Raw genomic sequence first — 26,777 nt, 5'->3', positions numbered from 1 at the left:
GTATTTAATATAGTTTTCGCATTTAATGTTCCTTACTTGTCACCTTTGTGGCTGATTATTTCTATCACTGACGTGCACGCAGACGAAGTTACGTACACTGTGTTACAATTAATTATGCTAACTTTTAACTCATTTTAACGCTACGCTAGTCCAATACGGAGCTTTGCGTATTGTAGGGTTTTTCAACCAAATATTAAAATTAGTTGAGAGTTGACCACGCATAAGGGCCCTTATCATGCCCTCCGATAGTCTACTAATTAATCTAGTATTACTATATTCTGCTCTTTGTCAGTTGGTTGTATTTGTGTTTTCTTCTTTTTTTCTTATCAGTATTCCGCTTTTTTCCATTTTTGTAAGTGGGCAGACGCAAACTCGTATAAAGAAAGCCGATTGGGCCATAGGAACTGAGCTTTTAAAACTAAGTTTTAATTTTTAAATCTTTTTTTTTAAGCTTGAAGACCATATTAGCTGATTAGAAAATGTAAACTAGACCAATGACATTCAGTTTAACAATCAGCTCGAGAATCTCATAAGCAATCATGATAAATGACCGTAATTTAGTATCGTTCAATTTAGTATCGTTCAAACTCAATCCAAATCAATTTAATAAACAGGTTAAATCTATCCCTGTTTAAATAAAAAAAAGTTTTTTTCAGTTGAAAGTAAGGAGAAACATAAAAATTTATAACGAACAGAAATAATTACGTATATGAGGTGGTTCGTCCCCTCGTCAATACCTCACTCTTCACGCTAAAATTCGATTTTTGTTCCAATTCTTTAAGAATGACCCCTGAATCACAAAGGCCGTTTAATCAGAATAAATAGCTCTTTTGAAAGTACTAAAAAAAAAAACTTTAGCGTCAAGAGCGAGATATTGACGAAGGGGTGAACCCCATCATATACGTAATAGTGTCTGCTTGTACTAAGTTTTAATGTTGCTCCTTACTTTTAGTTGAAAAAAACTTGATTTTTAATTTAATTTCTGATTATTTTTTAAATAATGCTGGGAAAGCATTATTAAAAAATATGGAACACCCCTTCACCCATAAAAAATTCCTCGATTGAAAGATCCTCTCACGAAACTCCCCCATCCCCCCAGCAGAACCCCTCCCCCCCGCCCGAAGACGTCTGTATACTTCCCAATAACCAATACTATGTGTAGACAATGGGCAAAGTTCATAACTTTCAGCACTTCTCCTGGGGACTGTGAGGGTTTAAGTCATCCTCTAAAACATAGTTATTAGGTTTTTCGACTACGTTGAACAAAATGGATATCTCAAAATTTTGGTCGGTGACTTTGGGAAAGAAATGAGCGTGTGAGGGGGTTTGTTTGCCCTCCAACTTTTTCGGTCAGTTAAAAAGGGCACTAGAACTTTTTAATTTCTGTTCGAATGAGTCCACTCGCCATATTCTATGGCTTGATACGATCACCCCTGGGAAAAGGTTAAACAAAAACAAATAAACACATCTGTGTGATCTATCTTCTGGCAAAAATACAAATCCGACATTTTGCGGATATGAGCTTGAAACCTCTACAGTAGGGTGCTCTGATACTCTGAATCTGATGGTGTGATTTTTTTTTAGATTCTATGAATTTTAGGGGGTGTTTCCCTCTTTTTTCGAAAATAAGCCACATTTTCTCAGGCTCGCAATTTTTGATGGATAAGACTAAACTTGATGAAACTTATATATTTGAAATCAGCATAAAAGTTCGATTGTTTTGATGTATCTGTTGGTATCAGTGCTGCAACAAGTACTCCAAATTTTTACTTAAGTATTAAGTACTCATTGGTTTTTTACTTAAATATCAAGTAATAAGTACTTTCCAAATTCTTACTTAAGTATCAAATATCAAGTACTTGCCAAAATTGTACTTAAGTATTACTTCAAGTACTACTTCAAGTATTTATTCTATATTTATATATATATATATATATATTTCTATATATATAATGTATATTTATATATATATATATATATATATATATATATATATATATATATATATATGTATGTATGTATATATCTGATATAAAGCCCATGCTACCTTTTTTTAAAGCCATTCTGAAGGTTTCTTAGCCCCTTCCCTTGCATATAAAATCTCCTCTGTCATTCCTCTCTTGGAAATATTAATCAAGAACCAGAGTTTCCGTTTTTTCATTTTTAACCGTTTCCCTTGTTCGGCTGGTAAACACCTAATGAATTCCAAGAAAATAATTTAAACCAATTTTCAACACAACGGCTTGAAAGGAAAAGACTATCAAAACAATTAAGTGCAGTCAAAAAACTCTTGATTGGATCAGACATATAGACATAAGGTTATTCTGAAACATATGGGAATGATGGAAAAAATATTGAAGGTATTGTTTTCCATTCTTTGGCTGGTACACACCCAACGAAGTTTAAAAAAATAATCTAAACCAATTTTCAGCACAACGGCTTGAAAGAAAAAGACTATCAAAACAATTAAGTGCAGTCAAAAAACTTCTGATTGGATCAGACAGATCACATGACAGGATTAATACAGTGCACATAGAGTTGAACTTCTGGCGATTAGTGTTCAGTCAAATCTGGCACGTTTGAAAAAATACAGGGTTATTCTGAAACATGTCGGAATGATAAAAATAAATTTGAAAATACATCTTCCCTTGTTTGGCTGGTAGACACCCAACGAAGTCCAAAAAATAATCTAAGCCAATTTTCAACACAACGGCTTGAAAGAAAAAGACTATCAAAACAATTAAATGGAGTCAAAAAACTTCTGATTGGATCAGACAGATCACATGACAGGATTAATACAGTTCACAAAGAGTTGAACTTCTGGTGATTAGTGTTCAGTCAAATCTGGCACGTTTGAAAAAATACAGGGTTATTCTGAAACATGTTGGAATGGTGGAAAAAATTTTGAAAATAGAAAAATAAACTTTGGACTGGCTTTAAAACAGATAAAAGGTAACAAAGTAGTTAATTATCTGATTCAATAAGTAAGAACCTTAGCAACAAAAACTCAAATTTAAAAGTAAGGAGCCAAGTGAGTCAGTTGCAGACTTTTTTAATAAGAGAAATCAAAGCTCAATAATCAAAAATCAATTGATGACATGTCTTGTCCTCGGCACCTTTACAAGGAAACTGCCTCAAGCTTTCAAGTTAAATTTCAGACACGCTATGAAAATGTATGGCATCTATATCCTTTGGCTGGTTTTCACTCAAGCAAGCCGCATACTGTGTAGTCAATTCAGATGGTCAGTAAAACTCCCTACAAACGTATATTATAAAATCATGGGCCTGCAGCAACCCCGCTGATTCAGATGCATTCCATACGGCCGGTCAAACTGCAGAATGAATGAATAATCAATGAATGAACTTTATTATACGTAAAAGTATAAAAAAACACAAAGTACGGAGTATTATAAATAAACAAAAACGACAAAGAGCAAGAAAAAAAATTCAAAATAACAAAAGACAACATGGACTAATTAACCAGTGTCAATAAGTAAAAAAGGCTGCAGAGGGTCATAAACGTGAATAAAGTAGTCTTTTTACATAAATCATCACTGGAAGACCGAATCCAAGAAGGCATATCTATTAAACCAAATCGAGCAATTATTTTCCTGTTTTGGTACCATCTAGGAAGCCGGAGGAGGAAGAATTTGCAATATCTGAAATAAGACGCACATAGAGTATGGGGATTTTTCTTACGAAACAGATGAGACATGCCTGATAAATACAAAAGCACATGATTATTATGTAAAATACATAATAAGTGTTATAAATCATGCACAAACCGTTGCGGTTCTAACGGCTTTTGTTTGGGGATATTTTTCCGTAAGCGACGCGTAGGTTTTTCACGGCTTGATTCACTAGGGATGAAAAGGCAGTGGAAAGTGTTGGACCGAAACACAGACCAAGTCACCTAACTAAAGAAGAACACGGCAGAACTGCAGTCCCAGCAACGAATGGAGCGACTGCATAAAGGCTATTAAAACAAATAAACTCGCATTTAGACGCATTAACTGACAGTCCAATCTTAGATAGTTCATTCGTTAATATAGTAAAGTTGGAAATCAATCCACGGCAAGTCTGGGCAACAAGAAGAACGTCGTCTGCATTTGCAACAGAAGAAAAACCAATATTACCGAAAGAAACAGAAATCTTAAGGGGACGCAGGAACGATACAAGCACACATTTAAATATACTAGAAGACAATACGGCAGCAGTTGCAACTTATCTATTTCTAGCAGCAGTTTTCACACCATAAAGTGGCAAAAAACATGAGACTAATTCGAAAATCTTCAGAGAAAAAAGGAATAAAACAAGAGCTAAGAGCTCATATGGCACTTATGACGAGGTCGGAAGAGCCGAGAGCTAATATGGCATTAGCTCTAGCAAAATTATAAGAATCAATAGATTAATTTCAACGAAAAATCAGAGGCTTAATGCTGTTGGTATTTGATATAAGAGCTTTGAGACACAAGGTCCTTTTTAATATCAAAATTCATTAAAATCCGATCGCCCACTCGCAATTTAGAAACACCTCATTTTTCTAATTTCTCCTCTTCCTTAAGCCCCCCCCCCCAGACGGTTAAATCGGGGAAATCAACTTTATCAAGTCAATTTGTGCAGGTTCCTGACATGCCCACCAATTTTATTGTCCTAGTACGTCCAGAAGTACCGAAATCACCAAAGCACTGGACTCCCCTAGCTACCCCAAAGAGAGCGAATCCAGTTCGGTTTCGTCAATCACATATCTACGATGTTTTCTTATTCTACCCGCCACGTTTCATCCCGATCTCTCCACTCTAAGCGTTTTCCAAGATTTCCGGTTTCCCCTCCGACTCTCCCTCAATGTCACCAGAACTGGTCGGGGTTTGAAATAAGAGATTTGAGATTGAGTTCCTTCTTAATATCAAATTCAAAAATAGCTCACGAACGGTCACCCGCTTTTAAGTTGAAAATACTTCAATTTTTGTAATTTTTTCGAATTAGCACCCCCTCCAACTCCCCCAAAGACAGCGAATCCATTTCGGTTGTGTCAATCACGTATCTAGGACTTGTGCTTATTCTTCCCACCGAGTTTCATCCTGATCACTTCACTCTAAGTGTTTTCCAAGGTTCCCCCCTAGATCCCCCAATGACACTGAATCCGGTCGAGATTTAAAACATGAGATCTGAGTTACGGGGTCCTTTTAATATGAAATTTCATCCTAAAATTCAAGATCCGATCACTCCTTCGTAAGTTAAAAATACCTCATTTTTCTGACTTTTCAGGATTAACCCTCCCCCAACTCCCCAGTGAATTCGTTCTGTATATGTCAATCACGTATCTAGGACTTGTGCTTATTTTTCCCACTAAGTTTCATCCCGATCCCTCCACTCTAAGCATTTTCCAAGATTTTAGGGTTCCCCCTCCAATGTCACCTGATCCGGTCGGAATTTAAAGTAAGAGCTCTGAGACGTGATATCCTTCTAAATATCAAATTTAATTGAGATCCGATCTAATTTTTCCAAAGTAACCGTCCTCCCACTCCCCCCCCAGATGGTCGAATCGGGGAAACAATTATCTTAAATTTAATCTGATCTGGTCCCTGAAACGCCTGCAAAATTTCATCGTCCTAACTTATCTGGAAGTGCAACTGGCAAGACCGGGACTGACAAATCGACAGACCTAAAAAATTTGCGATCACTGTGTGTCACTTGGTAAATACCATACAAAGTAATTTTTCTCTGGGGACAGAATATTTGGTTGAAGATTGGCTTCAGTATGACTTATTTTGGAAAAGGGCTATTTCCAGGCTTTGGGCAAGCCATGGGTGGAAGTAGTTACAAGCTCTTCTAAACTGAAGGAAAACTCGACTTTCTTAAGACTTGAGACCCCCTCCCCCTCGCCCTATTTTAGATAAGCCTTGTGATATCAGATCTCGATAAGAGCCCTGATCCTAGTCATCTTTGCTCTAGCTTTCATTTGGATCCGTTGCTGCATTCGCAAGTTACGCTAAATTAAACCAAAAGCTTGACTTTTTTCAGCACATAAAACCCACTCCCCCTCGTTCTATTTGAGCTAGGGTTTTCATCTCAAAACTTGATGCTTGTCACGGTCTTAGGCACCTTTGGTTCAATCTTCACTGAGATTAATCAATCTCTCGCGAGCTACACTGGATTAAATGAAAAACTCAACTTTTAATTCAGCTTGGGTCTCAGTCCCAGAGCTCAATGCATATCATACTCTTAAGCATCTTTATTCAAATTTCATCGAAATTCATCTCCATATGCAAGTTACAGTGAATTAAATGAAAAACTCGAATTTGTTTTAACACTTAAAGCCCCACCACCCTAATTAAGCTCAATTTTACTCCAAATAGTTCAATTTCAATACAAATCTGACTGGCAGTTCTCCTTCTATACTCGATTGCACTAACGGGCGGACAGACAGACATATCTCAAAAATCTTGATGGATATTTTCCACTATCAAAATAGGTGATGATACCTGGATGATGATATGCCATTGTTTTCCTTTTTTTTGGATCCAATTAGCCAAGATGGCTACGTTGTAAGATGGCTACGTTGCAAAATCCGTCCTTTCCAGGAGGCCTAGTTGCCCTCCAATTTTTTCGGTTACTTATAAAGGCAACTAGAACTTTTAATTTTTAACGAACGTTTTTATTAGTAAAAAATATACGTAACTTAAGAATTAACTTACGTAAGAAACTTTTATATTCTTATACTTTTGATTATATATATGAGGGAGTTTGTCCCCTCATTAATACCTCGCTCTTCACACTAAATCTTAAGTTTTGTCCCAGTTCTTTAAGAATGACCCCTGAATCAGAAAGGCCTTAGAATAAATAGTTGAAATAACTAAAAATAATTTAGCATAAAGAGCGAAGTATTTATCTCCTTCTAAATACCTCGCTCTTTATGCTAAAGTATTTTTAGAACCCCTCATATGCGTAAAAATCTCTGTTCGTTTTAAGTTTTAATGCTTCTCCTTACTTTCAATTGAAAAAATCTTTTCATGTTTATATTTTCATTGTTTTTTTTTTAATAGTAATGCTAGAAAATCCTGCACCCTTTTCATTGAATTTCTCTTCCCCCATGATATATTCCTCCAAGGAAAGATCCTCCCATATAGCCCCCTCCCCTGAACCCCACGCCCAAACAAATAAATCCCCCTGAAAACGTCGGTACACTTCCCAATAACCATTACTGTATGTAAACATTGGTCAAAGTTAGTAACTTGCAGCCCCTTCTCCAGGGACTCTGGGGGGTAAGTAATTTCCAAAGACATAGTTATTATGGTTTTCGACTATTCGGAACAAAATGGTTATCTCAAAATTTCGATCCGTTGACTTTGGGAAAAAAATGAGCGTGGGAGGGGGCCTAGGTGCCCTCCAACTTTTTCGGTCACTTAAAAAGGTCACTAGAACTTTTCATCTCCGTTAGAATGAGCCCTTTTGCAACACTCTAGGACAACTTGATCGATACGATGACCCCTGGAAAAAAAAAACAAACAAACAAATAAACACGCACCCGTGATTAGTCTTTTGGCAAAAAATACGAAATCCCACATTTTTGTAGATTGGACCTTGAATTTTTTTCCATAGGGTTCTCTGATACGCCGAATGCGATGGTGTGATTTTCGTTACGATCCTATGACTTTTAGTGGGTGTTTCCCCCTATTTTCCAAAATAAGGCAAATTTTCTCAGGCTCGTAACTTTTGATGACAAAGACTAAATTTATATAGATAAAACTGATATATTTGAAATCAGCATAAAAATCCGATTCTTTTGATATATCTTTTAGTATCGAAATTCCGTTTTTTTTTTAGTTTCGTTTACTATTGAGCCGGGTCGCTCCTTACTACAGTTCGTTACCACGAATTGTTTGATTGTATATTTTAAGATGTTATATATAGAAATTGAATGAAGTGTAGAAAACTTAAATAGATTAAGTAAAATTGTAAAAACAAATTAATAGAAATAAGTAAGTGAATGCGCTAATTGTAGTTAATTAATTAAAAAAAGAACTAAACTTGATAAAAATATTATATGCGTTTGAAAATTCATTCTTTTTTAAATGTTTTTACAGATTAAGATTGGAGACCTTAGGTATGGCTATCGGCTAGTTAAAAATGATTACTGTTAAATTATTGTCATATTGAAATTAGTTACTAACTTGTATGTCGCTACAGCTGTAATCTTCTCCAAATTATTCTTCTATTTCTCTTCTAAGTATTCTTCTATATAAGTGTATAATAATTATAGTATTATAATGTAATAATTATAAGATATATAATTACTATACTATATTCTAATATATTATATAATATATAATTATTATAATATTATAATATAATTGTAATATAATAAATAATAATATAATAATCTATATGAGTATTCTCTATATTCTTCTAAGTATGCTTATCTGGGCAGAGCTGAGTCAACTTGAATCTACTGTGTTAATTGTAGATTTCTCAAAAAATAACTATGTTTCTGCTGTTTCAAAACACAATATGTTTATATTAATATAAACATGAAGTGTTTTAAAATATTTTATTTGTTAACACATTTAATATAATAGAATATTATAATTAATATATTATATTTAAAAGGCAAATCAACTTTTCAATCTTCATTATTTTGGTCTTCTGTTTCCACGAAAGCACAAATTGAGGCTTAAATTTATACTTTTCCTAAAACTTGCTAAAGCTAAGGACTAATAACTTAGAGACAAAAACTTTGGCACTTTTGTAATCAACAGATCCTAAAGAACTTTGATATTTAAAAACTAAAGAAATTCCTTAAATGTTCCTGATAAACTCCTTAATCTCTTAACCCTTTTGTGATTTTAGACATTTAGTCTTTTGGGTAACTAGATCTCAAGAGGTTTAGCAACAGCTAAACCCTCTGAGATCTAGTCAAACTCGTATCAGAGGAGAAAGAAGTTCGATGCGCTTTATAGTTATCTAATGAGCTTGAAATTCAATCACAGAAGTAAGACCTTTATAGGTTGATAGCAAAAAATTTGCTTCGTGTTTTTGTTAAATACCCTGAATTGTTCGATTTTTCTAGTTACGTCCTAGTGATTAGATCTTGCAGATCTTAGGGATTGCACATGTTTAATGTAGGTGAAGACTCACCAAACTTGGATCAGAGGCTAAAGAAGCTCCAAGGGCTTTCTGATGAGCTTTAAATTCGATCACAGAAGTAAGAAGAATAAAAGTTGGTCACCGTACTCGAATATACATAAAATCCTGTCTTACAAATGATTATCAAAGCCTTTTCCTGATGAAAATGAACCTCATGATTGCTGCCAAATAATAAGATTTTCTTCAAAATGGCTCTCAAGGCAACTGCACAGTCCGTGACCAATTTTATTAGTGTCTCGTCTAAATCAGAAGTTATTTCCTTTTGTTATTTCATTTTAACATATACTTTCATTTGATATGTACTTCTCCTTCATCGAAATTGTCCTGGGAAGCTTGGTACTTTATTGTTATTCGAAGTATATTTAAGTGACGACTAGGCAATGAAAACAAGCTTTTTTTACCCCTCTCAACTCTTTTTTTATTCTGGTGGAGGGATTTTTTCTCAAACGCATTAAAAATTCGTTTATATACATTTTTATAACGTTTTTTCAAGCTGGACAAACATTTATGTCTCAAAGGGGGGGGGGTCAAACCAACTCGCCCTTTCCTGGACAAGAACTTGGTAACAAGTGTATTTCAGTACCGATCGACGAATTTGACTATTGAAATTGCTATTTATGTTTTATAAGTAACATTTCGTTTCTTCCCGCCCCTATTTATAAAAAAAAGGTTTTGTCGTTTTTTACTTTTGATTGATTAGTTCTCATTTACATAGTGAACATCAGGCTGCAGTGAAGGGCTTGGCGTGGTGCCCCTGGCAGTCTAGCTTGTTGGCCACGGGAGGTGGTACTGCAGATCGAACTATTAAGTTTTGGAATACAAATAATGGTGTTTGTATTAACACAGTTGACACTGGATCGCAGGTAAGAAATGTTAATTATTCACAGATGAGTCGTAGTTTTTGCTGTAAAAAAAGAATATACAAAGCTGGAACCTTTGGATATTCCCTTCTTCTATGTAAACGTTATTGTCATCTAATTTTAGGTTTCCTTTTAGTGGATGTCCTTAATTTACTACCCAACGGCAACGACTAAAAGTTGCATTAATTCACCTTAGATCCTGGTACTATAAGTGGCATGATAGCATACTTGTTTGTACACGGTATGAATGAATTACAGAGTATAAATGAATGTAACAGCATGAGTGTGGCTGTTGGAAATGGATGCCTAAGCAAATTGCAAGCAAGTAGTGTTCGAGTTTGAGTCGAGCAAGTGCACCATTTTTATTTAAAGATATTTAAATTATCCTCTTTTGAAATGATTTTGGGATTTGCTCAAAAATTTGTTTTGCCATCTCTGACCTAGAAAGATTGAAGCAGTGAAGATAAAAAAAAGAATATCCATTAGCCAAGGTGTGGTGTTGTTTATCGCAGTTACAAAAAGTTTTGAAGAATTTGAAGATAAATCTTAGAACTAAGAATGGAATTAACGGTAATGACAGATGCTAAGAATGACTCGCAGTGGTATTTGCTAAGAATATTTTTACTTGCTTTTTTTTATACTTAGTACATAATTTATGTTTTAATCCCACTGTCAAATTGCATACTGAATTTGTGGTTAAGCTGATGTTTAGGCTGTATTTTACCGATGAAATATGACAAGCTGTGAAAATTTTGATTTAGGTAATACATCAAATTCGAAACTGGACATATCACAATTGGGTGTAAAGAGGCATCATGGGGAATTTAAGAGAGTGGATTGTTATTTTTTAAACTATATTGATGAAAAAAATTTAATTTTTATTTAGGTGTCTTCAATCTTGTGGTCAACCAAATACAAGGAGCTTGTTTCAGGACATGGATATGCAAATAATCAACTGATTTTATGGAAGTATCCTACTATTACGAAGGTAGGTTTTACTGTTATTATCTCAAATATTGATGGCTTTATTTATTGAGCCAGTTCAGAAACCAAAACGATTAACTCTATAAATTAAACTACGGAGGAAATAAAAAAGATACATTCGTGGTTTTGATTTGAGGCCTGCTTCATTTCACAGGCTGAGCAAAAAGTTACAATTGCTGGTCAACAAAGACGCTTAAGATTTATATATTTTGTATGTTATTGAATGTAGATTAAGATTTATTGTATGTTTTATCTATTTAAGTGTTTCTATGTTTCCGATCTACTTTTATAGCTACTTTCTCGATATACCCCGTCTTTAAATAAGGCGTTTCACAAGATTTTTAAAACAAATTGGCTGATATGTTAGAAAACTGGTCTAAATGAAAAATCATAGAACCAGTTTTTTTCTTTTTTTCTTTTTTCTTTCTTTTTTTAAGCAAGTAGAATAGGCTATGCGAATTGAGATCAAGTCCTTGATATTAAAAAAAAGTTCTTAAAATTGGCAGTATGCTGATTTTGTTTTTCGTCACAATACTAAAGTATATAGAGAATAAAAATACAAACTAAGTAAAAAAATCTGCAAGGTATACTCAATACAAGCCCGGCTCTGTTTAGTAGCTAAAGTATTACCCTCCCTTAGAAAAAATGAAATATGTATACCTTTTCTATGCGTTTTTTTATTATTAACTCGTTTTCTTCAAATCAGTGACTTTTTTGTGTCTTTGTTAAATAAATTTATTAAATTTGTGAGCCATTGTTCGATCACTTCTGAATGTAAAATTGCTTCTTACTTTTATCTATGTATGTCCTCCCAATGACGGTACAGGAATACAACATCAAAATCCCCTCTCGTATAATCCCTTTCCAATACCCCTTAATATTTTATTTTTATATATTGTCTACCGGGGGAAATCAGAGACTCCTGAAGGTCGAATATAACTAAGAGGAGATTAAAAATACATGACCTTAGAAGTTTAGCTGCTAGATTGAGGGGAATTATCAGACTGGTAATGATCCGTAAATTAGGTTCAGCACAAAGTAGAGCCCTGTTATCATGGAAAAGAGAGTTTGTTTGATATCTTTGAAAAATGTCAATCGGATGTATTTTCCTGGTTTTTACTGGCTTATAGTCTTATTTAACTTAAGTTCCCCTAACTAAAGGGGGGGGGGGGCACAAAAAGTGTGAAATTCTGCAATACTTTAGAAAACAAGACATTTTTTCTTTCTTTAAAATGTTGTTAAGAAATTGTTCTTGATATGTTTGTATGTGTTTTGATATGTATATTTATTGATATGTTCGTATGTAACTTTCTTTTGTTATTAGGTAAGCGAGCTTACTGGACACAATGGACGTGTTTTGTATATGACCATGTCCCCCGACGGTAGTACTGTTGCATCGGGAGCTGCAGATGAAACTCTGCGTCTCTGGAAGTGTTTCACCGTTGATCCAACAAAAAAGAAAAAGGACACTGCTTCTAAAACCGTTCGTAATGTCGCCACTGCTTCACTCAGATAAAAAAAAAATACATGTATTTTTAAAGTTGACAGTGTTAATTTGACTGTTATTTGCTTTTTTTAAGTTGCTTTATGACTCGGAATCAAATTTATCCATTTTGGTATCGGAATTATAGAGGCTTTCTTCCAAGTATCGCAATTAACGTATTAGTTAACGACAACCTCCAGCATTCTTTAGTAACGTCTTTTTTCTTCTATTCAATTTTTAGTTTTCTTTGTTTCTTTGTTTTTTACCCCTTTTTTCTCAGGATTTTGCTATATATTTACATTTTTTTTATTCAGATAAAATTTTGTTTGTCTCAATTCAGTAGGCGATATATATAAAATAAAATTTTTGCTTTAAGTGGGTAATAAATTTTTTTCTGTTACCAGCAAGGTGGTATTGGTGCTTAGAAGCTTTGCCTAGACATTAAAGATGCAGCAAAGACTTTTTTAATACTACAAAGCCTTTTTTCTAAGCTTTTCTGCTTCTGGGAAAATTAGGAGATTTGACTTTTTTTTCCCCTATTTTAAAAGTCAAATAAGATTCGGGGAAAGAGATTGAGCCTACCGCTAAATTTCATTGAAATAAAGCCTTTGGTAGGTAGTGTTGAGGGGAGGGGAGGGGGTAAGATGACTTTAAGTTTTGTGTGTGGGGGGGGGACTAAAAATTTGTATTTACCTTTCCACTCAAAGTTTTTGCACTATAAAGCGCTATGAGAATTGGTTCCATTCAAGATTAAATAGCAAGGTCAATAAAAAGGCAATATGTGTTGCCAAGTTATCGTATCAGTCTTTATACAATATCTCGTGAACGGCTCTGGGGATCAAGCCGAAACCTTTGAGGGTGGGAGGTGTTGGAGGAGACTTATTTGATCTCGAATTTTGCTTGGGGTAGGGGTTATAAATATTTAGTCTCTGTCCCACTTGAGTTTGTTTTTACTAATTTTTCATCATTTAAATTTTAATCGTGTAATTTAAAAGGAATCACGTGTATCTTTTGTGATCTTCCCTTGATAAATAGGAAAAATAGGAAACAAATAGGAAATAGCACCTTTCGGATTCTTACAGATGATTTAGCAATGTGTGGAGAAATGTGCCATAGTTTTTTGTTTTGTTTGTTATACTCAAGAAGCCATTACATTCCAGAAGTATACATTCATTCAATTTATTTTCAGTAACATTTCATGATTCCTTTATTTTATCTTTTGATTTATCTTCTTCTGTGAAACTGTGTTTTCAAGTTTGTTTTATTTACCTACTTTTTAATTAGTTGTAATTTGTAATATTATTTGTAAAAAATAGAGGATACGTGTTAAATTTGCGTAGATGTGCAGCAATCGTGTGTTGGAGATGTATTACTTCTCTTCTTATAACAAGTTTCTATCTAGATATAGACTACCAAAATAGATACCAGAGTACCATTCTCACACGGTCTGAATTTCGCTAATATATCTGAACTTCTTGAATTGGGCCGAATTTTTGACGATTTACAAACAAAAAAGATGAAATATTTTAACTAAGTCAAGAATAGAGGCTTGTTTTACTTTAATGCGAGTTTTTCGGCATTTGGACAGAATTCGGCCTATATTTTATTCAGAGTCTAAGAATGGCCCTTGATTCTATGAATTTGATTTGTGATTTTATTTTTGACACTTTTGGCAATCCTGTATTGCTAGTATATAATTTCAAATTTGGTGTAAGTCTGATAAATCTTGTAGTTACATAAAGATTTTAGTAGACTATATTCGTAAAAGGAAAAGCTTGTCAAGTTGCTTTTCAAGTAGGCACACTCGTGCCTCTATAAAGAGGCGAACCACGACAATGTTAAGCGATCTTCGGTTCCAATGGTCGCAGAGGGATGGGGAGGGATGCATTTCGTAGCCCGAGCTCCAACTAAGAAACCTGCCAAATTTCATCCCCCTCCGACTTTTCCTTCATGGGGAAAATCTGGCCGAAAGTTTCGACCCGTCAACCCCAGCCCCCTTTAACGTTGTCCGATCGGACTGAAATTCACAAGTTAAGATCCCCTAGGGCCCAGGAGCTTATTCGCGAAATTTCAGCTCGATCCGATAGCTCCTTCCCTGTTTTCCAGAAACCACGCATAGCCACTTAATGTTCATTTTCTTTTTTTTTCCTCGACGCCTACAGGTCACAGCCGATATCGGATCTGGGTGTACGAAGACTCATTCGATGCGGAATTCTCCGAGTAAGTTCCCTTGAAAGTTTCGTAGGAAAATCTTACCCCCCCCCCAAAGTTTCGACCCCCAACCCCAACCCCCCCTTTTAAAGTTGTCCGATCGAGCTGAAATTAACAAGTTAAGGTCCCCTAGTGCCCAGGAGCTTAACCGCGAAATTTCAGCTCGATCCGATAACTCCTTCCCTGTTTTCCAGAAACCACGCATTAGCTACTTAATTAACCCATTTCTCCATAAGAGCCCATGTTAGTTTGAAATTTTTAAAATTTATTTAGAAGTTATATTTACACACATGCAAGTGATTAGCTCAGTCGGTTAGCGTGGGACTTTTAATCCTCGGGTCAAGGGTTCAAGTCCCTTACGGGCGGTTTTTTTCAAAACATCAAAATAGAAGTGTATAATTTTGATGGACAGCTTGTCATTTGAGAGATAACAGAATATTAGCTTCTTATGAGCAAAAGAAACATTTCGGTCATTCTATCTATTTTTTTCTATTTTATACAATGATTTAAAAGCAGGGGGTTTGGGGGGGCGGCAGCCACCCAACTTCCTCTCCTAATTCCTGTACGAGGAGTGCAGGAACTATTAAATTACATCCACCATGGATTGTAGAAAAACGTACAGAAATAATATGAAAAAAAAACTTCGTTTTTTTAAAGAGTTAAAGAGGCTGCGTCCCAAAGTCGAACCTTAAAACGTACAGGAATTAGGAGAGGCAGATGGGGGGCTGCCGCCCCCCAAACTCCCCGCTTTTAAAGACTCTTTTGTACAGGTTTTTTGTTGTGGGGGGACTTCATTGCTACTAATTACTAGTTTTGGCGCAATGGTTCTCCTGTCCTCTTGCGTTTAACATTTTTCGAAGTTATTCCATTAATCATTCATTTCAATTTTTTGTTAGTTAAAAGAGGGCCTTTCTGAAGCCAAGAGCGGGGGTTAGGGGGCGGCAGCCCCCTACAACAAAAAACCTGTACAAAAGAGTCTTTAAAAGCAGGGGGTTTGGGGGGCGGCAGCCCCCCATCTGCCTCTCCTAATTCCTGTACGTTTTAAGGTTCGACTTTGGGACGCAGCCTCTTTAACTCTTTAAGAAAACGAAGTTTTTTCATATTATTTCTTGTATTATAGACCAATAACTGTGGTGATAATAAACTACGTATACTTTCATGAAGCTTATAAAGTCTTTGGTAGACTTCTTTAAGGACCATGTTTTAGAGCTCAGTTAAAGTTGACGATAATCATTTAATTGTTATTATTTTTGTTTACAGCCAGCGAATAAAAAAGATTACAGACAATTTATGTTATCATAGTTGTATAACGGATTGCAACTTTATCCCCGGTTACGCTTTACAAGAAATTTGGGGGCTAAATCTGTTGTTATGTGAACATAGTCTTGCATCGTGCGGAAAGACTTTGAAAGAAAGAAGCAAAATATTGTACAAGAGAATTGAGATTAGTTTTATAATAGTTAATCCGCGGTATTTCGTGCTATTTAATTTTTTGTCAAGTATATTTAAAATTTTCATAATTAGTTGGGAGAAAATAGAACTTTTTTAATTTCAGCTAAAAAAAATTGAATTGTTTGCTACTAGAATTGCTTCCAAAATTCATAAACTGAAAACTTCATATGAGCTATCTGCCATGTGGAAAATCTCATGGAAAAATCGGTCAACCATCGGAGACCGGATGAATAGTTAATCTAATTTCCAGGTTTATAAAAATAACCTTACTCATCTGCACACTCTAAACTTGACCTTTAAAGAGTTTAAATATTTAATGAAGCTTCTTGGAATCAGATTGTAGCATATGTGAATAAACTTAACTAGCAGATCCAGGCGTGAATATGATATACTCTATTTCTTGTAGCGAAATGGTTTTTCACAATGTAGAGTAAAACCTTTCAAGCTAATATAACCTAAGGGGTTATGCTACATAAAGTAATCTTACTGATCAAATTTTGTTGATAAATTGTCGACTCTAAGTAGAGTCGAGCTCTATTTCCAATTTTAGACGACATTGCGCAACTTGGTGTTAGGCTAAGCAAAATTTCATCATAAGTGAAGTAAATAAGTAAGACGACACTAGACCCTTAAAATCTAAACCTGCGCTGCTGATCGCCGTTTCGTGGCACTTCAGCCAGGAAGTGCAATGGAGGGTTGGATGCCAACCATCATGTGCTTACGCACACCCTTTCTGCTTACCTTCTGCAGGTTTCTCCAGGTTCCCATTTAGAACAAGATCGACTCTGACTGAGCTTACAGAGTAACGCCACTGACCCCTGTCCCAAACCAAATAACTGGCTACGCCTGGGATCGAACCCATGCCCCATGGACAAAAGATTGCAGCAACAAAATTCAATTTCTTGATAAGCAGACAATAAATAAATAAATTTCTGGAAGACATTTCACGCTTGATCAGAGATTGAATGCCCATCTCCGTTCTAGATTTCTAATTTTTGAATAGTTTAATTTTGTGAATAGTTGTGATTTTTTAACTTGATGAAATAGGAAAGATTAGACCAAAGAGTATGTGTAACTTATAAGAGTATTAACTGATTATAGTCTCCCCAAAAAAACTAGATCACATCTAGCTTTTCGCAATACTTTTTTTTTTCATCGTCTGGTGTCTACCCAGGTAATAAATCTATTGAAAGAACTCACTTTGTTCTTCGTTTTGTGTTTAAATAAAGAAATCTATATGTTGTGTTTAAATAAAGAAAAATGTCAATATCTAAAATGACTGAAATACTTTGACTGAGAGATACTTAATAGTTTGCACATTAATTATTATCTTAATTTCATCAATTAATTATCTTTTATATAATTTGAATGAATTCAAACAAAAACAGAGTCACACCCTATTCAGAAATAAAATTGCTTGATTTTCATTTTTGTTGGGTGATTAGTAGATTGTAATAAAAACCACCATCTGTTTTCTTCTGAAAATTTCTCCCTGAATTTGTTTAAATGTTTTTTCTAGTTCGAAGATGAAACAAGATATATTACAAACTAAACAAAAATCATTTAATAAATAAAGCCACTAATCCCACCTAAGGCTCCATGGCTTGTAAGAATCATGAAACAAACTTTTGAACATTGTACTATTAATATCGTTGTTGTTTGTTTGATGCACTTCTAGGCGGGCTGCCCACTCTGCACGTCTCTTCGAGAACTATTAATGCTTTAACTATTACACATTTAAGTACGTACTCTTTGAAACATCTAATCATAAAGAAAAGAAAGAAAACAAAGAGGGAGAGAGAATTTATTTAATTTCAACGAACCTACAAATTAAATCAGGCGGTGTGATACTAAAAACGTGAAAAAAACAAGTTTACGGATTAGAATCAAACCTTTTTTGTATTGTATGGGATTAACGACGATCCTTGACTACCAAAGTCCTCGCGTCGACCCTATAGTGTGTCACTACATCGGGTTTAATCTCTGGGTCCCGTATTACTTAGCTGAGGTCAAGCCCACTGCTCCACCACAGGACAGAATTAACCTCTAAAAATCAACCATCTGATGTTTGAAACTGTAATGACAGCTTTATCCTACAGCTGGAACGCTGTTCGATATTCTTGAAGGTGTCACCATCGGGCTAAGATTGGAACAAAAAGTATATAGCGTAGGTGAGCTGTTAGACGCAAAAAATAGGAGGTTGGAAAACAATTGGAAGCGTCCAATGTAGTCATGCAAATGTAAAAAAAAGCATATGCAAGGATATAAAATGAATTGAGGTCAACAGCCAGACGGATTTGGAAACTGTACAGCAATTCTGTTCTTTTCATTAAGAATGCCCGATAAATTTGATTGGAAAACAGATATCCATGAAGTAGAACAGCGAGAAATATATTGCTGGATCAAGCTGAATAAAAAGCCGCAGGATAGACCGACAAATTTATGCTTCAGTTTACGTAAGATTCCCAGATTCCTGGAAATGTTAATTTATTAATGTGGAATTTACAAGACAAATTCTCATCAAGAACAATTCTAAGGAATCGGTCTCAACCAATTTCAGATCTAAGGAGAATACCTCTTGATATTTGCATCACACGAAAACTCGGAGCAGCTGCAGAAATATGCATAAAACTTAGACATGGAAATACTAACAGTCAGATCGTTAACATTAAATAGATAGCATTAAATCACAAAAAGAACTCACCCATAAAGCAAAAGGATTTGTCTTCAATGAAGCCTGATCAAAAGCAGCCGTAAAGGACCTACTGCCATCAGGGAATGCAACGAGGCTGTTGTTGGAATTTGACTGGAGCCTGGGGTCACAAGCACAAATGGGATGATATAAACTGCAACACAATTTTTGAATGCGCATTTTTCTGCATACAAAAGATATTGAAATATAAAAAAAAACGACCCTAGGATAGACCCTTGCAGGACTCCATATATAACTTCAGTCATTTAGAGGCTTCTTGCCAATAAAAATCCTCCTATTCAAAAGAAATGAAAGAGCAAAGCCTATGCCGGCTTAGTCGAATGACCAGTACCAAACCCAAAATGGAATTCATGAAGGAACTTGTTTCACACCAAGAAAGTTTTTAAGTCTTCAGAGCAAGTCTTTTCAAAAATATTGCGTAATACTGACAGGAGAAAGATTGGTCAAAAATTTGAAGAGACGATTTTGGATTCACCTTTAAAAAGAACTATTATTCTTGCAATTTAGGTGTTTCTAGGAAAATACCAAAATCAAAAGAGGTTTGAACAAACTCAGTAAAGGATAAAAGAACTGCAGGTAAAATAACGGCATAGCTCTCGTAGGAATTTCATCTGAGCCTAATGAGACAATACTTTACAGGAAAGAGTCTCTATGCATTTCGCATAGGATTCCTGGCAAATTTCCCCCCCCCCGTATGAAATTTCACCCTCAGAGACACCTCTTCCCACCGAAGGCACCCTAAGGCAGAATCCCCCCCCCACAAAAAAGTTTTTAGTCTATTAATTCCCAATAAAATATATTATATGTTAACAATTGGAAAATTTAAGAGCTTACAGACCTTTTCCCGGGGACTATAGTGGGTTGAGTCATACGCAGAGGCATAGTTTTAGATCATTCAACTATGGTGAACAAAACGTCTATCAGAATTTTTGTTGGCTCCTTCTGGGGAAAAAAGGGGGACTAGTTGCCCTCCAATGTTTTGGACAATTAAAATGGGCACTTGAACTTTTAATTTCCGTTCGAAGAAGCCTTCTCACGATCTTCTAGGACTATTGGTTCAATACGACTACCCATGGGAAAAAAAAAATAAACACACATCCTAGCGAAAAAAACAACAACAACAAATTCTACAGTTTTGGAGATGAAAACTTGAAACCACTACAGTAAGTTTCCCTCATACGCTGATGGTGTAATTTTATTTCAGATTCCTTGATTTTTGAGGGCGTTTCCTCCTTTTTCGAAAATCAGGCAAATTTTCTCAAGGTCGTAGCTTTTGATCGGTAGCATCAAAATTAATGAATTTTATGAATTTCAACAAAAAATGTTGATTCTGTTAGCTATTGGACTCTTCAACCATGCTGAACAAATAGGCTATCTCTGCATTTTCATCAGATGTATCTGGGGGGAAAACGTGGGAGAGAGGCTGATAGCCTTCCAATTACTTCTGACTCTTAAAAGCGTGCTAGAACTCTCAGTTTCCAATCCAATAAGCTCCTTCCGAAGTTTCTACGACAACGCCTTCCATATGAAGTGCCCTGTTGAGAAGAAAAAACAAATACATAGATTCCACTTCGCTATTCGCTTAGGTAGCTCTATTTCGCCGCCAATGATATCAAAGAATCTTCAATCACGAGGGTAGAAGCTCATCTTAAAGGCAAGTTTCCTTGTAGTCTTACCTGAACAGAAGCGGTGTGGGGCAGGGGCTACTTTTCGTAGAATTGGGGCTTTCTTTAAAAATGCTAACAAAATAATTTGGCCTTGAACATATATATTTATCAATATTCTTCCTCTCTTTCGGCTTGATTAAGGCGTAATATTTTCCATTTCCTCCTTGTAGGCTATTCAGTAAATTTTCTCTTGCAGTCCCTAATTTGCGGAAACTGAAGTCTACTAGCTACCTTAGTCTTTTTGTGGCCTTTGAGTATACCAAAGACATCCAAGTTATTTTCTCTGACACACAAATTTTGATGGGGGCACAATTGTAGTTTAGGAGCTTCTTCCTATGTTGGACAACAGTTGAATTAAGTTAATGAAACTTCCGGGAATTTTCAGGAATAATGAAGCTTTCCTATGGCATAGAAGATTGGATACCTGACATGTCTATGCCCACCCGAGTTCTCACAACAAATATTTTACCTTAATTTTGATTTTCCAATCTCTCTTTCATCGAGTTTACTTTCCAAACATACAATTAGCCCCTAAACTAGAATTTTAAAATTTGTACTGATTAAAAAAAGAATCCAAGTAGAAGTACCTTGAATATCTGTTGATAACGAATTTTCCGCATAAATTCTGTACTTTTATTAACTTTTTGTAGAAGTTCTGGAGGGTCCGATCACTAAATTAGAAATTTCAGCTAAATTAGTACTTTTGGAAAAGACTGGTTTATTAGTCCTTCCAGCCTGAGAAATTCTGAGGAATGTCCGATGTTTTGGTTTTAAATTAAGTACAGCATGCCACAAAGTGGAAATTGGATTAGCTAGAATACAAATTGCTTTCATGCTTCAAAACTACCCAAAAGTTTAATACTAAAGGAAACGAAACCTTAATTAGATTACTAAGCTATATTGAAAAAAATTATTTTAAAAAGCTACAAGTCGTTTCTTATAATTTCTAGCTTGCTTATTATCACTGCCTCCATAATTTGACAAATTACTATGCCTTAACAAATAATTTAAGGGCGGACTATCTAAGCATGTCTAAAGCCACATCTTCATTCGGTATTTTACAGATAAAATGGAAAGCAAATCAACCAATGCTTGAAAAAACTGTTTTACCATTACAACAGAACAGCAGAAGATTTTCATGCAAAGTACAATCAACTACTTAGAATCCAGTTCATTCAGCTAACAGAAAAATGGCAAAACGACTGTGCTTCATGGTTATGAATTGAACATTTTATGAAAAAAATTCATGTGAGATCATGTCTTTCAATAATAAGATGAAGAAAAAACATCTAAAAAAAACATAAAAGTCAAAAGTGATATATCAAAAGATAAATGAAAGAAATCCTTTGATCACATTTTATAAAAAAAAAGTATTTTATAAGTGAATCTACATACTCTAGGAATAATGGAAATCCCAACTCGAAAGTCTCAATGAAGAAAGAAATTAGGTTTAAACCAAAAAAGAACAGAAATTTCAACAGGCTCATTGCAGTCATGAAAGTGATAATAGTGAAATATCAAAAGATAAATGAAAGAAATCCTTTGATCATATTTTATAAAAAATATTTTATAAGTGAATCTACATACTTTAGGAATAATGGAAATCCCAACTCGAAAGTCTCAATGAAGAAAGAAATTAGGTTTCAACCAAAAAAAAACAGAAATTTTAACAGGCTCATTGCAGTCATGATTTTAGCTGTTTTCTTTTCTTTTTTGTTGGTCTATTATTGCACATTTTATTTTTATTGTTTTCTTTGTTTCTTTTTTTGGGTTCTTTATTATTTTTTTTTTTAGAGTTCTGCATTGTGGGTAAAAACAATTATTATCATTATTGCAAAATAATGCAGTCTCTATTATTAGATAAAGCTAAATTCAAAAAGGAAAAAACTTCGAAAAGTTCCAAAAAATAAAACTGGGATTTAAAAGAAAGAAATAAGACCACAATCTACTTTTAGCTATGACTATATACTAAATCGATCTGTATTGAAGAACAAACAGCCGAAAGGCTGGCCGTGGTAAACACTTTGACTAATATAAGTGATAAATATAAAAGAAATATAACAAGGTAAATTATAAATTTAATTTCAAACGTCAGAAAATTCAATTAATGCAATAAGGGGGGGACACATACAAAACGTAGATGATAATTGAGAGCTAAAGAAAGCATTTTGAAGATGAAACAGTAATGACGTCTGTTTTCTCTACATGAACACATATCACAACAGAAAAAGTAAAACGATCAATAAATAAAGGAACAAATAAAAAGAGAATAATTTGATAAAGGCACATTCCCATTTTAATACACACAACGTGCAACAGGCGACTTGTCCTAAAAAAAAACAAAAAAAGGTAGCCGATATGTAAGTATATTTTTTCATTGGTGATGCAATTAGCCTATAAGAATCAGAGCGAGAGGCAGTGGCGTCAATTTAAGGTCAAATAGTGTTCCCTTGGTATGCAAAATGTAGCCATGAGCCCAAGGCTGGCTTGTCTTTTCTTTTGACAATTAACTTTCTTATAAACTGATGTTCAGCTAATGTTCACATTAAATTTTAAATTCAAAAGTCTCAAAACCTTGCTACGCTTCAAACAGTAGTTGCCAAATCTCATGCCCCATTCGTGCATACCATGTAATCGTGAGCCCAAGTGACCCCACCCCATAATCATTGACCCCCCCCCCTGAATATTCACTGATTCCTTAGTAAGTACATGTTTTAGCTAACAATCATACTAAATTTTAAAGACTAACAATTATATGACATTTTAAAAACTCAAAATCACGCAAAGAATGATTTTGCCAAGTAATAATCTAAGAACAACTATACGAAAAGTTAGATACTCAATTTAACAGATTACTTAATTAAGAATCAAAAAATTAATTTCATTGACGTTTATATTAAGGACCAAATACTACAAAAATATAGAAGGACTTTTCAATAATCAGTGACAAGGGACTCAAATTAATAACAATCCAGCAAAGTAGGCCCAAGAAAGATACAAAAGCCTACATTTCCCATCATTTACAACACATTCTTTCAAGGTGATTTCACAATCATTTGTGAAAGCTTACCATTTAATAGATCGTATGAGTTAGTGGTGACGGTTAAAAATACATTAAGAACGCAAAACTATTGGAAAGCCACATAACTCAATTATTATTAATGTGGATAATATCAAAACTGTGACCCTGAAACTTAAAAAAAAAATTGTGATCAATTTGTGATCAAAAAAAAAAATTGTGATCAAAAATTTGTGAAAATTTGTGATAAAAAATAACAGCTAATCATTATTTATTACCAGTGATGATTGAGTTGTGGAATATACACTAGTTTTTGCAAGAGCAAAACGACATGAGAGAAATGAGCCTTAGAATTGGTTAATTTGAAAACACAATTCATAAACAATTTTAAATGAATTGTTGCGCGCAATAGGTGCCCCTGTTAATGAATAAAAAATAATCGGATTAAATTTTTTTTTAGCCCAAAAAGGGCTAAAATTACAGTCTGTTCTGTACTTTTAATAACATAAATTGCTTTAAAAAAATTTGTGATCTAATTTCTGGAGCTAATCATTAATTATTATTAGTGATGATTGAGTTGTGGAATATACACTAGTTTTTGCAAGAGCAAAACGACTTGAGAGAAGTGAGCCTTGGAATGGATTTTTTGAAAACACAATTCAAAAACAAGTTTAAATGAATTGTTGCGGGAAATAGGTACCCCTGCTAATGAATCAAATATAATCGGATTATTTTTTTTAGCCCAAAAAGGGCTAAAGTTACTGTCTGTTCTGTACTTTTAGCAACATATATTGCTTGAAAAAAAATTGTGATCTATTTTCTGGAGCAAAAATAACAGCTAATCATTAATTATTATTAGTTATGATTGAGTTGTGGAATATACACTAGTTTTTGCAAGAGCAAAACGACATGAGAGAAGTGAGCCTTGGAATTGATTAATTTGAAAACACAATTCAAAAACAAGTTTAAATGAATTGTTGCGGGCAAGAGGTACCCCTGTCAATGAGTCGAAAATGATTGGATTCAATTGACCACAAATAACTCAAACTGACCAAAATGAACCCAAATGGCAAAATTATCGATCAATACTAACAAGATGATAGACTAAATCTCATTATTTCAATAAAAAATTTCAAGAAAGCTCATTTCTATCGTTCTTACACAAAGCTTGAGAGTTTAAGTTGTTTAAATATAACTGAAGCAGTAACGAACCCAGGAACTGAGCAGAGGAGGAGGATCACACCTGCCTCTTTATGCAGATATCTCTACATAAAGATATCTCCTCCCTCTTTATGTAGATATCTCTTCCCTCTTCATGTAGATATGGTTTGCTTTTGTGCAGTTTTCACTTAATTTTCTTCAAATTTATGAAGACAAGTCTAAAAAAATATAGAAGATTCATTACTACGTAAATCTTGTATTTTAAAATTGCAAAGTTGTAAACTGTAAATTCTTAGCCGCGTCTCCAACAAACCAAGTGAGTAAAGAAGAAGATCAAAATCATGGAAAAAAATGAGGGGTAGAATCAAATATAAACTTTTAAATTGCAATAAATTAGGAAGAGAACTTCCAACATATCTGACCAACATCCCTAAGATAAAAAATATCCAGAATTTCCCAAACTTTCATAGAAAAAACTAGGTTTTCCCAAATCTCCTCAAAGATTAACGTAAACAAAGTTAACAATTTTGTTTCACATTGACGTTCGTGAACTAGTGAATATTTACTTTCGGGAAAATTTCAGATATGCCAATTTTTATTTTGGAAAATTTGGGGAAACCCTGGAAGTACTGTATCCTCTGCTGACAATGGGCCTGGCTTAACGCAATAAATTTGAAAAGGACTTTGACGGAAAATATCACGCGATCGGTAGACAGCTTCCCCTTTTCGGTTTCATAAGTCAGCAATCTTATTAGCTTGAACAGTAATTATTTCGAACTCTCACGCAAGTAGATTTTCCTCCCGAAGAGATCTAAGAAGGGGCTCAGCTTCTCTATCATTTTCACTAACTTCAACAGCAACAGTACCTGAAAAAAATTAATCGGTTTCAATATTTTGTTGAATTTGAATAACAAAATGATAGCGTCACGAACAATTCTAAATCTTTTTGCAAAAGATTAACGAAGAAAGAAGAAAAATGGATGAAAAATGGACAAAACAGATTATTATTGTTGTTTGGTTTAATGAAAAAACCAAACACTATAGTAAAGTAAATACCAAACGAAAAAAAAAAATAGCAAACATGAAGAGAGGGGTGAATTAACCTAGAGTATATTTGATTGCTTTTTTTATATTTCAGAGGACAAAATCAATAATTGGATCATTAGTATCAAGAGCTGAGTTCTTACAGATGACGTCAAGTGAAACCACTAAGCAAAAAGGTCAATCGTGACGACCTTTTATCAAGCAAAAATGACCAAGCGATGAAGCTAAACAAATAATATCAGATTGAAAATGAAATTATACTGTTTTCCTACAAAATTATCCAGAAATAAAGAATCTTTCGAGTTTCGAGTAAAAATGAATATAGTTTTCCAGTACAAACTTGGAAATATGACGAACATTCAACCGAACCGCTTTTCTGATCCTTCGGGTAGGTTGGATATTGTGGCAGGTTGTATCCCAATGTGGTGAGTGTGGGCCACGTCGCTGGGCACAAGCGTCCTGTCCCCGTCTCTATTTTTCAACAGGGATGTACCTAAGTGCACCTCAAAGTGGTGGGAGGGTGGACCATCCAGCGAGCTGCCTACACCCAAATCGAAGGGTGCTAAGGCATTAGGGTGACCGAAGTTCAGGGGAACCATCGGTTAACTAAATTCCCACGAAACATCATGAAAAAGTTGGACTAAATAAGATCAAACCGTGCTACGGCGTTACCGGTAGGCGACGCAAGGAAACCAGTGACCTTGGTGAAAAATCAACAAGCCGGTCATGCGGTAGTGAAATTTCTCAAGGAAAGCCTGAAGATAGCGACACGGAAGATGTGTTCCGTGAAGTGTGACATAGCGCAAGCTCTCACCGCCGCATAATTTCATCGTTATATCTTAGAATTTTCATGCCTAACGGAAACGAGAGTTAATGACTGGAGCGAAAAGATGATTCCCGACCCGATCACTGGCAAAAAATGTCATTTCTACGACTTTGGATCTAGCGACGGATCCAGCCTACACGGGGTTGGATTCCTCCTACAAGAAAAGGCTGAGTCAACTTCGCTCGAATGGGAGCCGATACCAAACCGCAC

General features: G+C 34.8%; 1 protein-coding gene and 1 pseudogene across 2 annotated transcripts in view; one reads left to right on the top strand and one right to left on the bottom strand.

The window, feature by feature from the left end:
* The window catches only part of LOC136032148 (cell division cycle protein 20 homolog), a 58,275-nt pseudogene extending 45,201 nt beyond the window's left edge, over window positions 1–13,074 (top strand).
* A 9,502-nt stretch (window positions 13,075–22,576) lies between these two features.
* The window catches only part of LOC136030908 (major facilitator superfamily domain-containing protein 12-like), a 50,568-nt gene continuing 46,367 nt past the window's right edge, over window positions 22,577–26,777 (bottom strand). For both annotated transcript variants that reach the window (XM_065710008.1, XM_065710018.1), the window contains exon 12: window positions 22,577–25,563. In XM_065710008.1, the coding sequence (XP_065566080.1) occupies window positions 25,478–25,563 (86 nt within the window). In that variant the 3' untranslated portion in view covers window positions 22,577–25,477. The remainder of the gene's footprint in view (window positions 25,564–26,777) is intronic.

The sequence above is a fragment of the Artemia franciscana genome, chromosome 1 (genome assembly GCF_032884065.1).
Source record: "Artemia franciscana chromosome 1, ASM3288406v1, whole genome shotgun sequence".
NCBI classification, from domain to species: domain Eukaryota; kingdom Metazoa; phylum Arthropoda; class Branchiopoda; order Anostraca; family Artemiidae; genus Artemia; species Artemia franciscana.
This window is presented reverse-complemented; position numbering and strand designations above follow the sequence as displayed.